Consider the following 12,846-nt stretch of genomic DNA (forward strand, 5'->3'; position numbering starts at 1 on the left):
CTCATAGTCTTGTAATTAGATCCTCCCCATGCTGTCCACGGGTAACCCAGGCCGAAGCTACCAGCCTGGGCTGTTACTGAAATACTTGTTCTCGCAGAGTACCTGCTGTTGGTGGCGAGTCAGATCGCGTTGTCTCCCGTGACCATCAGCTAGTGCTGATTATTTGCTCACCAGATGATCAGCCCTTGGACAAATTGAAAGTAATTAAAGATTTTATTTCAAAATTTGCCAAAATGTTGCATATCACAGAGACGTAGTGGGGGGCAAAATAAGAACGTAAATTCTGAGCAGCTGCAATTCTGCCTTAAAGGAGAAATGCTCTGTAGATTTGGGACTCTCGGGACCAGGACGTGCAGTGGCCGGTTCCTGAGCCATCTCTTGTGTCCACACAAGACTGTGAGACCAGCCAGTATCATGTAACTTTGAACTAGAAGAGACCAGTTCAACCCAGCTTTTGAGTATTGCTTTGGATGCTTTATCAGGTCTGGAATGCGTGAATCAGACCTTATGTAATCCTATTTACAGTTACTTGTTTATAGCATTGCAGCTCTGAAGTTACCTAACTATTTAAAAAGCAGAAGTTCAGTAACGCCAGACATGCAAATGATTCTTCATCAAACACATGTGGTCAGGGAATTCTTTTATATCAATCTCAACAATCCTAAATTATATGTAGTCATGCAAATTAGGCTGTTAATATAAATGGCCAACAGTTACTGGAGATTCGTTCACAGTTTAATATACCTCTAAAAAGGCTTTATTCTGTTATGGGTGAGATTGCCTACCCTGGCAGACAACTCTGGCAAAATACCAACCCGTCGGCTGTGAAGGAGGAACTTACTGCTGGAATAGCATTTCAGCCAGTACTAGAAGCATTGGGCAGGATGGCTAGGTACGGAATAACTCCAGCCTTCGCGGTGAGGTTTCTCTGGCCAGCTGTCCGTTATCCTGGGTGAAGTACAAACAGCCACTGATGTACTTTTTTGGGGTAATGAGGCTTTTGACTGTATGTAGAGAGAGAGAAGGTGTTGCACTGCATGAGAGAGTAAAACACCTGTGGCTTACTGTGACTGTGCTTGGCATAAAGCATGGATATCAGATATCTAATCCTGGATATTGGATATTAGGGAAAGGCTTTTCCCCCAGAGGGCGGTGGAGCCCTGGGACAGGCTCCCCAGGGAGGGATCACGGCACCAGCCTGGCGATGTTCAAGAAGCACTTGGACAACACCCTCAGAGACATGGTGTGAATTTGGGTTTGTCCTGTGCAGGGACGGGAGCTGGGCTCGATGATCCTTGCGGGTCCCTTCACACTCAGGACAGTCTATGATTCTACGAAGCCTCAACAATGCAGCAGAAATGAACCCCAGAAGCCCCACGCCCTTCCTGCCTTTCTTCAAAGCCATCTTAATCTTAACCTTGCTCTTCTTCAGCCACCTTAATCATTCCAGAACGAAACCAGAAAACAGCACTGATGGAACACTTGAAATTTCCCTTTAGATCTTTTCTAGTCTTCTGAGACCTCTTTTTGACACCTGTCTTGGTTGAAAGGAGTTTGGAGTGGAGTTTCCGTGTTCTATGATCCTCGAGCTGGTGGGCGCGTTATGGATGAGGAGATGCCAATACATACACTGTGTGTTGAAGATACGCTGTTTAAGTGTTGCAAATGTCATGACAACTTGCTGTGCGCATTGTGTGCGTTGCAGTGTGGTGCGTGCCAGGAGGCTTGCACTGAAATGTTTAAGAGATTTGGCAGTGGGTTTTTTTCTGATGTTTTTGTTACATTTGTATGTTTCAGGATCTTCTTGATCGTGTGGAAGCTTTTCAACAGCAAAGCCAAAAACTCCTTTCTGTAGAAATGCCCAGTGCTGCAGAACTTCAGGAGCTGTTGGATGTCAGCTTTGACTTCGACGTTGATCTACCCCAACTGGCTGAGCTGCGGATACGTCTGGAACAGGCACGCTGGCTCGAGGATGTGCAACTGGCTTCCTCAGACCAAAACTCTCTTACTTTAGATGATATGAGACGTCTTATAGACTCAGGTGTTGGACTCGCTCCCTACCCAGCGGTTGAGAAGGCAATGGCGAAGCTGCAAGAGCTCCTTACTGTATCTGAACACTGGGATGACAAAGCCAGAAATCTGATAAAGGCCAGGTAGAAGCTAAATCTTAGTGTTGCATTTTGTAGTCCCGTGAGCTGTTGGAGATGGAAAGAGTTGGCCTTACTTCTGAGGGGGCTCCCTTTTTGCTCATCCAGTTCACAGCACGAAGGCAAAACTAGTGCCATTCAGAAGGGAATGGGATGGAGACAGGATGAGAGACTGAGCGATTTTAAACATTGTGTTGATTCCCAGGGTTTGTGGTGCTCCGCTACCACTGTGCGAGTTCTCCTCTCGCCACAAGGAAGCATTTTAAGACACCTCTTCCTTCCTTTCTGCCTCCTTCTGTCCCCAGTGTGAGACTGGAGGATGCATGTCCAGATGGAGCTCAGCTATATACTACCAACTGGTGAAATGTTATTATGTGGACTACTTCTAACATTGAGGAGATTTTTTTTTTTTTCCAGATCAGCTGGTGCAGGGGAGAAGGAAATAAGCCAAATACGTCCTTATTGAGGAAAATTTTCTTGATCATTGCTTTGACCTTCTGATTTATAAAGTAAATGGGGGAGAGCACAGCCTATGTAAAGCTTAGAAAGGTGGCACAAGCTTGTATGCAAGGTTTCTTCCCTCAGGATTCCTGATTTAAAACTTTTTATTATTTTTTTTTTTAATTTTTTCCCTCAGCCTCCTAATTGTGAAAGCATTTGAGTGTTTCTTACTCATTAGTAACCATAGTATTTTAAAACAACTTCATAAAGTACAAAACTGAAACAAGCTTGGGTTTACGCTCCAAAATAGAGATGCAGTTGAGTGTGTACTTTTCTAAAATGTCAGAATCAAACTGTGAAATACAGACAAGCCATTTCCACTTTTTTAGCCTTCTAGTGTGGAGTCCCTTGGTCGGTACTGTTTTGAGGTTCAAGGAGGATCCAGGAGTCTATCACTCAAAAGCTAATGAATGTTAAAATATCCCGTAGAGCCCAAGTGTGTGAATATTGAAAAAAAACAGACAACAGATTCACAGACTCACAGAATCCCAGCTTGGAAGGGACCTCAGGGATCATCTAGTCCAGCCTTTCTAGGAAGAGCAAAGTCTAGACAAGCTGGCCCAGCACCCTGTCCAGACAGCTCTTAAAGGTGTCCAACATGGCCGAGTCAACCCCTTCCCTGGGGAGATTATTCCAGTGGTTGACTGTCCTCAATGTCCTCAATTCCTTAATATCTTTAGCATTTCTACTAGGAGTCTATAGCAAGCAAATCTCCAAAAGCGTACCTGCATTACCAATGCCCCGCTTGTACAGAAAGCATCTCTAGTACTGGACATAATGTCATTATTTGGTGTAACCCTTCAGTTTTAATAAGCCAAATGAGTAGAACAACCTCAACTGTATTGCAGTGTTCTACATCCTGAGACATTCTGTTTGCACAGGCCACGGCAGTCGCTGAGCAGTCTTGTAGCAGCAGTGAAAGAAATAGAGGAGATCCCAGCCTATCTCCCGAACGGCGTCGCACTGAAAGACGCGGTGCAGAAGGCCAAAGACTGGCTGCAGGAGGTGGAAGCTCTGCAGGTACGTTCACTGCGCTCTTGGCGGGTGGTGGTGCCTGCTGTCGGGTTCAGACCCGCGCCCTGCGCTCCGGTACGGGCACTTGGTGCTTCAGCATCCCACCGGATCAAGAATGCTTAATCTGTAACATCTGTTGCCTGTTTCTGGACCTGATTTGTATTCCTTCACCTCTGCAATTAGCTGGCTGCGATAAAAATCTATAAAGGAGCTAGTAACAAAAATCTAAAGTTAAAAAGATATTATACTATGAAACTTTAAGGTAAATTTTGCTCTGTTGCTGCTAATAATAATCACGTTACCTGGTGATCGTGCTTTTGCGTACCATTCTGCAGCTGAAAGAAAAATACTGTCTTTGTAGTTCTCTTTTGAAGATCGCTTTCTCGTTAAATAAGGCTAAATGTTTTGCATGTTAGTGGAAGTCATCGTGCTAAGACGCTCCAACCACTGCCCTAACTTAAAGGAATGTGTCTTATTTTCATAACATCAGCAAGCTGAAGACCAGCTATACCGTAAATGACGGTGATCGTGATCTTGCTGCACTCGTGTAACACAGTACAGAGCAGGTGACACACAGTTCTGATTGCTGGGTCCTGAATAAACAAACCCTGTAAAGTATTCAAGTCTCCAGCAATGCCTTCTCACAGCCTTTATTTGCTTGGCTAAAGAAATAATTTTCCTCTAGCAGATTCTAAACAAACCCCAAGATTTCCTGATCCAGGAATATCCCTGATCAAACAAGTGTTCTTGTATTGTCTCTGGTTTTGAATGCCCCTTTCTGGCGCAGGCCTCGTGCTGCACTGCAGGTCCCATCTCATCTAGATCTGGTGAAGCAAGTGTGTTGATAAATACTGGTTGTGGCGTTGCCGTTTCTGAGCCCCCACAGAATTCATTTTCTGTTTCCACAGCTGTATCATTAGTGATATTTCAGGCATCCTGTTATTGAGAGGGATTCCCTCGTTTGTAACCACTAACATGGCCAATCTCCAGGCTGTTTCTTGGTCTAGTCCTGTGTGGTCGGTCTTTGATTTCATAGAATAAAATACTGGTGACTTTGTAGTAGTTCAGTTGGAATTTTGAGGTGGAAGTTACTTGGGTTCTTTTCCTTCCCTCATCTCTTCATCCTCTTCCTTTTTTTTTTTTTTTTTTTGAGACTCCTTCGGGCTTTGTGTGTTTTCTGTTTCCATGTTCGTGCTCTGAAATAAGTCTTCAACTGAACAAACAGCTGATGGCAGAGACTGAAAACCAGAGTCCTCTAAACAAAAAGATCTACACAGGTTTTCACCTTGGCTTCTAGCACTTCCCACTTGAACCTTTTTTGTTTTTAAACCTTTCAGACTATTTTATTTGAGGACTCAGTCTTTAGGTTCTTTGCTTCTTTTACAGTTCAACGGCAGCTTAATTCTCCCCTCTTCTCGCTTCCCCTCATCCATTAGCACGATTGCTTGGGCAGCCAGACACCATCCTAGTTCAAGCCCAAGCGAGCAATTGTGGCCTGGACCAACCCTTTGAAGTGTTTCATGGCTCAGGCTCGCAAGTACTCGTGCGAGGGGTCAGTGGGACCCGCACGGATGAGGAAAGGGTGGGACTGGGACAGCCCTGAGTTCACATTTAGCTATAAGTTGCCAAATATTGTCTTGAATTTTCATTTGTCCTCATGTTTTTTCCATGAAGTGAACTCTGATCTGACTAGTATTTTCAAGCCAGTCTGAACTAAACTCTGCTTTTAATAAAAGCTTTTTGAGTCAAGAAGCTTTTAGTTTAAAAATTAGTTGTCCTGGGCTTCAAAAATGTTGAAGGAACAAAGTTAATGTAATAGCAACGTTGGTTTGAGGGCTATCTTGAGAGGGCGTCAGTGAATCAGTCTTGGCATCTGCTGATTTCTTGTTTTGGATTCTGAAGTTCTGCCTACTGAATATGGAAAAATGTGTCTGTACGTGCCAAGAATTTTTGTTTCAGTCTGCAAAGATTTTAGTAAGTGCCTGCAGTTGTTGTGACTTGCAGGAAGTTCTTGGTATCCGCGCTTTGCGGTTTGCTGCTAGAGAGTTGGGGTCATTCTGGATGAATGGTTCTCGAGTCCCACATCACTGCCTGTTTCAGAAGTGACCCCTCGGTGCTGCTTTTCTGCTGGACCTCCTGTAACTGGGCTGCCTTGGGCGTAGGCTGCTAAGTGCATGAACAGAGCTCACTTTCAAACGGTACATTGGATACTTGAGATGGTGCCTTGCTCTTGGCTGCCGGGGACTGGATTAGACTCGCCTTCTGGGTCTACTTTAAAATGACTTTGATTTTCTGCTGTGAATGCAGATTGTTAGATTGGGAGTCTGCTTATATTGTTGGCAGTCTCTTTTTTTTAAACTGTAATTTGGTAAACGTATTCCTGTCCACCCCCAATGTTTTATTAGTTTGGTCTATGTTCTTAATGACTAGAGCATGAGAAGTGCAAACGTTGGAATAACAGCTGTGGAAGTGACTGAAGTGTCGAAGCAGTAAATTCTTTTTTACCAGCTCTACCTTCAGTTAATCTAAATGACTTGCTGTGATTCATGGAAGTGGTATGTCTCACATCCGTCAAGCACTTCTTAATTTATAATCTGACAGGTTGGAGGACGTGTGCCTGTACTGGACACACTGGTGGAACTTGTCACAAGAGGTCGATCTATTCCCGTGCATCTGGACTACCTGCCGAGGCTGGAGTCCTTGGTGTCGGAAGTTCAGGCGTGGAAGGAGTGCGCATCTAACACGTTTCTGTGTGAGAACTCCCCTTATTCTCTTCTGGAGGTAAGAGAACTCGGCCCTGGAGAAGGCCGCGATTCACACCACAGCAAAAGCACATCTGAGTTACGGTATTAACTCAGAAAATATCAGTAAATGTTAAGTATATTTGCAGAATTGTTTTAGGATTATATTACTTATTTTAACATAACTTGTGTTAGATTGACCTATGCTTTTAATGATAATTTTAAACTTCTGAATTGCTTAACATTTAGCTATACCTCTCTATTCTTTTTAATCCGTGGCTAATGAGAGCATGCTGTGCCATAGTCTGACATTTTCAGTATGAATATGGGGATATTGACATTTGTGGCACTGAAGTTACTTCAGGCTGCAGGTTCCTGCCCGCTTCGACCCCCTCGGTGTGGCGACAGCCAGACCTTAGGCTGGGCTGCGGTACGGGTGAGGCTGGCCCTCTGAATTTGCTGCCTGTGTGCCAACACCTGCAGCTCTCGAGCAATCCACTCCCTCCGGCCTACGCTGAGCCCCTCTTGCCCCCAGCCCTCCCCTCTCCGTTAGGGCAGACAGGGACGCAGTGCAGCCCTTGGAATCCTCTGCTGTTTTCCAGGGCTTGCAGCTTAAATCATGTGGAGGCCATATCAGCGGCTCTACACCAGCAGTTCAGGTGACACATGGAGGTGTTCGTGGTCTGCCTATTTTATAAAATTGAATTTTTAACTTTCCAGCTCTCCCCATGTTCCAGATAACCCCAGTCATTGATGGAGAAACTGCAGGAATCCCTGTTCTAACCAGTCGTATGTGGCTGCGTTAGGGCAGGACAAATGCATTTAAAAGGTTGCAGACAACACTGCTTTTCTGTCCACCAGGTGTTGTGTCCCCGGTGTGATATTGGAATGCTGAATCTGAAGAGAAAGCAGAAGAAGTTGAAGGAGCCAGTGCCGAGTGGAAAGAAGAAAAGCACTAAGCTAGAGACTCTGAGTGACTTAGAAAGAGCTCTCTCCGAGAGCAAAGATACTGCGTCCGCAGTATGTGGTTTAAGACTTTTTTTTTCAAACTGGAGTTTCTTCTATGTTCTTTGAATCTCTCTGTGTTTGGCTCTCATGCAGGAGTGTTCTCTTCCACTCTTTTCTGCTTGCTCTGCTCTTCTGCAGTGGAACTTCTAGGACTGCGCTTTTCTGTGCTTGCTTCAGACTTCCCAAAATTGCTTTTAGTGGAAGAGATGTGTGTTGTCTTTGCACATGAAGTAGCCTTTCAGTTTGCCAGGCAATGCCCGTAGCCTAAAAAAGCACAGGAAAATTAAAATTTTAGACCTATTTTAACCCCACCATACCAAAACCTTATTAAAGATAGGATAGGGTTTTCCCAAGTCAGACCCTTTCAAAGAACGCAATAACCCAACACCATTTATAATTAAAACAAACACCATAAATAATTAAAGAAAACCTCATGCATTATGGAGTCAGTAAAACACTGGTTCTGAGCAGAGCAGGCTTCGTCACTGGGGGTGAAGTGCTTCATCCCAAAAGGCCTATTTCAGAGCCTCCGCCACAGTCGGATTAAACAATGTCCCATGTTTAACGAGGAGCAGTAGACTGACAGGGTAGGGTTTGAATATAATTGTTCCTGTAGGTATGGGATTCGCAAGTCATTGCTGTAGGTTAAAACTTAAAGCCTTTATGTTCAGTGCTTTGATTTTGGCCTCCCTTGTCTGGGAATCCAGACTTTGACTGCGTCCCTCTGAGCGCTGTAAGGAGAGGCCGAGTCCCTTGAATCGCCCACCCTTCTCCTCTTTGGATACTCTCGTTAACGGCTGGAGTATTGAAACAGAAGGATGCTCACATGGGCGTGAGTATCCGCACCCACGGTGCAGGTTTGGACGCTCCCCCAGCCCAGCGCGGTAGCTGCGTTGCTCGGCGCCTGTGCGTACGTAGTGCAGGGCGCTCTGCCTGAGTCCCGGACCTGCCCGTGATGGACACCGTTGTATAACTTTTGCAAAGCTGATTTTTCTCTAGTCATCACATTTCAAGGCCATGATGTTACAAAATAACTTTTCTATATATTTATAAACTTTCCTGCATACATTTATTTTTATACACATAATAAGATGCATAGAATTTATTAGTTGCAGCTTCTACTAATAGCGTTTATGTCACCGAACTATATTGCTGTGTTCAATAGCAGCTAATCCTAAAGATTCCTGAAAAAAGCGTCGTGAGCAGGTGTAGAAAGGGCAAACGCTACATTTGGGAGTACACCTGAATTTCACTGGTTTTAGGGTGTTTACAGACCCTGGAGCGAGTACATGTGTGTTCAAACATTCAGAGCCTTAAAGCTGTACAGGCGTGAGGAGCCTCGTAAGGACCTGAAACACTCGCTGGCATATCTGCAGAGCGACTGTGCAGAGGTTGCCCTGTTCCTAATGAGTAATGTTCCTGTGGAGATAACATCCCTTTCTTTGCACTCCCTTTTAGATGGCGACGCTTGGGGAAGCCCGATTAAAGGAGATGGAAGCTTTGCGTTCTCTGCGAGCCGCAAACGAAGTGAAGGTGCTGTCCAGCGAAGAGGATGCAGAACTCAAAGTCTGTCTGTGCCAGAAGGAGCCGGCTGCTCCGATGATCCAGTGTGAACTCTGCAGAGGGTTCTTCCATACCGGCTGTGTTTCGGTGCCCAACATTTTGCAGGGACCTCGTGTGTGGCTCTGTCCACACTGTCATCGATCAGAAAAGCCACCTTTAGAAAAGATCTTACCACTGCTGGCCTCCTTGCAGCGTATCCGTGTGAGGCTTCCCGAGGGGGATGCCTTGCGGTATATGATCGAGAGAACTGTGAACTGGCAGCACAGAGCACAACAAATGTTATATTCAGGGAATCTAAAACTTATACAAGACAAAGTTGGCTCAGGATTGTTGTACAACAGATGGCAAGCCACAGCAGGCCAATTGCCAGAGACAAACAAGGTGAGGCTGAGCCGCTGCCGGGTCTCCTGGTGGTGGGTGGCGCGTGGTCAGCAAGAACAGTCTGTAACATCTGACTGGTGCCGGTTGGGTTCCTTGTATCTGCACACAGATACTGGCAAGGCAGATCGTTTATGTGTTGCTCTATGGATATAAGGAGTTTGGTCTGCCTTGACAGTTAGCCAGGATGTGCGTGTCGTGTCCTCCAGCCACAGCTTCATGTTCTCCTTCTGTGCGGGAGTCCTGGCAACAATTACTCCTAAAGGGCCTATTTTCCCTTCTCCTCCTCCCAGCTCCTGTGCTCTACTATGACACTATTAATGACAGAGTTGCTGGAGCTATTGTTTCCAGAGTGGTTAGTGTTCAATTAGTCTTTATATTCTGTTCTTACAAGTATTTCAATATCGTTTTAAGTGCTGAGAATTAGTAACAGAGGCACAAACCCTCCAGTGTGTTACCATCTCAGCTCTGTGATGAGGTTGTTTTCAAGAGGGTATCTTCCTCCGTTGCTTCTCCTCCCTTCTCCTTATCCCTTACACTAGAACTCCCAAGCTGAATGTTCTGCTAATATTACTCAGTTAAGCTACAGCAGCTGTTTCGGGGGTGTTTCATGAGGGAGTTTCAAAATTTCTCCAGTAAAGATCGTTCAGCCAAAAGCGTGGGGAAAGTGGGGAAATGGGTTAAGGATTTATAGTTTTCCTGAGATAATAAATGCAGAAACAAATCTGAAATACAAGGTCTGTGCAGCATAAAGAACATACAGCATCCCAAAATGAAATGGACTCTGTTTTTACTTTTTGATGGAAACACCTTCATTTTCCTACTCCGACCCTGTTACAGTTAGTCTGTGTTTTACTCACTCGGTTGTGTTAAAACATAAAACATGTGGCTGAAGAGGTATGTAGCTGCTTCTCTGGTAACTCAGCTATGACAAGTTGCTTGTGTTGACCACATTTTTCAAATAGGCAAGCCTAGTTTTAGAAATTAAAACTATGTTTAGGCATCTAAGAGAATTTTTCTGATAATTTAGGTTTGAAAGTGTCTTTTTACTACACCAATAATATAACTGAAAAAAAACTGGGCAAGATTTTGGGCATATAAGTTGATGTTTGGACCAGAAATGGAAACAATAAGCTTAGTTCTGTTAGCTCAGCATGGTACCAGGAGGTTCCTCCAACCTGAAAACAGTAACCGTTTTTGTATGGTGTGGGGCTCGAGTCAGTAAACCGCCTGAATGAAGGTAACTAGCAGAGCTAGTTCAGGTCCTTGTGACCATATTTCCCGAGCAAGTCGTCTCTGGGAAGCTCCATGGAAGACCATCTGACCATGTGCGTCAGCTGTGCCGGAGCCGGGGAGCCTTCCTGGAGCCAGCGGTACTGAGGGCAGGCCAGAGGTGTCCTCCACAGCCGTCTCAGCACAGCGCTGAGCTAAAACGTTGGTCTCAATGAATTTGAGTTGTTTTTCAGTGAATCCAGTGTCTCAGCATTGCTCTCCTGTCCTGCAACAACCTTATTTTCCCTGTTATCTGGCATAATTCAAGATTCTCGTTCCCCCAGAGAAGCTTGTAGCAGTAACCGCTGGAGTTGGGCTTCTTTGGCACTGGCCAAAGTGAAGAATGTGGAGCATTTAAATGAGTTTGACAAATTAATTTGAAAAACAGCTGTGAGGATTGATGAGAGCCAGATTTTGAAAGGGGCCCAGACACTTGATATTTTGGAAGGCATCTGGTGGGATGCCTTTCTGACGCTCATGAGCCCAAAACTGACACTTGCTGGCTTGTGGCGGTGGCCTTTGCATAAGGAAGCGCACGTTTTGCCATTGGCATGTCTTCTGAGTGTGCTGAGGCAGAGAGAAGTGCTTTGGAACAGTTTGGTGCCTCGTTGGCCCAAGGCAGTGAGAAATCACTTCTTTATGGTGGACAAAAAGAGGAAGTTATTACATCTACCTGGAGTCAGTTCCAGAGCCGAAGCCCTCGCTCCCACAGGTCAGGGATTATCCCCGCAGTGCCTCTGCCGGTGTTGCTGCTGCTCCACAGGCTTGTCTCCTCTGGTGGAGCATGCTGCTGCGTGCGCGGGGGCTAGTTTCTGATCTCTGTGGAAATGATATTGCCAGAATTCTCAGCTGTGCATTAAAGTGGCTTTTGCCTGTTTCCAGGTGTAGGACGAAGGATTTGGGTGTACTAGGTTGAACAGTTTGTAGGAGTACAAGATCTAAGCAATTGTAGGAGAAGCAAGTTTTGATTCTATAGCAGTTATTTAACACTTCAAAGCCACCTGATCAGCAACAGTATCTATGCGTTATGTTTTGTTTTCTAGGTTTCCCAGACAATTGGAGCGATGTCATTCTCCATGCCTCACGACTGGGATAACAGAACCATATATTTACATTCTCCATTTTCTACAGGACATCAGTGCATCCCACTTCATGGTTTGTAATCTGCACTTTGTTTTATTTTTTTCTGATTCCCCTCGTTTTTTTCCCCCCCTGCATTTGGTGGAGAAGAGGGGGTGTCCTGGTCAAAGAGAGATGGCTCCGGCAGGGAGGCACATGACCGTGCAGTGCCTCTGATTGTTTCTCCATTCCAGCTTTGGAACTTCGTGTCCAGCTTTGGCAGAGGGTGAATTTCTGAATTATAGAAATTTCCCACATGTAACGAAAAGATGTGGGGTGGTAGGAGAAGAGGTATCACCGCGAGCTGGCCCCGTCCCACGTGCACAGCACGCTGTGGGCTGCAGGAGGGGAAGGGGGGAGACCACGGAGACTGTAGGAGCTGGATGGGAACGATGTAGGGAAGCAGTGCTGGAGACCACAGGGTACTTCATCCATAGGAGATGAGTCCCTGTAAGTTTTGCTGCAGCAGAACTGCCATGGAGCCACGGAGACTCGAGAGTTTTCTTAGCTGCTGTGGCATTTGCTGTGCTCCAGGTCACTCAGTGCAGTTTGGCACCCTTCCTAGCTCAGACTTTGTGCTTATTGGACTAACACAGACATGCTATAAACTGCATCATTTTACAACTCTAAAAGAAGCTATTTATCCTGTCTTTCCCCCTGATCCATAATGCTCCAGGGACACAGGTCTAGCCTTATCTTCATGTTTTCAGATCAGTGCAGCTTAGTCCATGCTAATTCTACACAAGACACTTCAGTTTAATGTTACGGTTAAAACCAAATAAGGCGGTCCTTCGTGCTGCCAGGCCATATTTCAGTTGTACTGAATACTGTATTAAAAGGCTGTGAAGTACACAATGATTTTGACTTCCCCTGGCTGCGACTATCTCAAAAGCTGAAGGCAGGGTTGGTAAGCTCGACAGCAGCAGTGGGTGGTGACCACAGGGCAGGACTCAGTTGTGCGAGGCTCACCCGCTTAGCTTTTCTTCCTCTCTTCCCTTGGCATCACTTAGGGATTTCACTCTGTTGTTCATTGTACCCACTTGTTACATAGCGAGGGGGTCATCACACTTCTTGCAGCTTCAGAAGCAGGGGAAATTGCCAGT

The 12,846-nt window shown here is 45.4% G+C and overlaps 1 protein-coding gene across 1 annotated transcript in view; it reads left to right on the plus strand.

Moving 5' to 3' along the window:
- The window catches only part of KDM5B (lysine demethylase 5B), a 57,241-nt gene that overhangs the window by 41,449 nt on the left and 2,946 nt on the right, over window positions 1–12,846 (plus strand). Inside the window, exons 19-24 of the mRNA XM_075115988.1 lie at window positions 1,798–2,153; window positions 3,530–3,668; window positions 6,264–6,443; window positions 7,265–7,423; window positions 8,870–9,355; window positions 11,668–11,779. Of these exons, the coding sequence (XP_074972089.1) occupies window positions 1,798–2,153; window positions 3,530–3,668; window positions 6,264–6,443; window positions 7,265–7,423; window positions 8,870–9,355; window positions 11,668–11,779 (1,432 nt within the window). The remainder of the gene's footprint in view (window positions 1–1,797; window positions 2,154–3,529; window positions 3,669–6,263; window positions 6,444–7,264; window positions 7,424–8,869; window positions 9,356–11,667; window positions 11,780–12,846) is intronic.

The sequence above is a fragment of the Phalacrocorax aristotelis genome, chromosome 21, assembly GCF_949628215.1.
Source record: "Phalacrocorax aristotelis chromosome 21, bGulAri2.1, whole genome shotgun sequence".
Classification (NCBI taxonomy): Eukaryota; Metazoa; Chordata; class Aves; order Suliformes; family Phalacrocoracidae; genus Phalacrocorax; species Phalacrocorax aristotelis.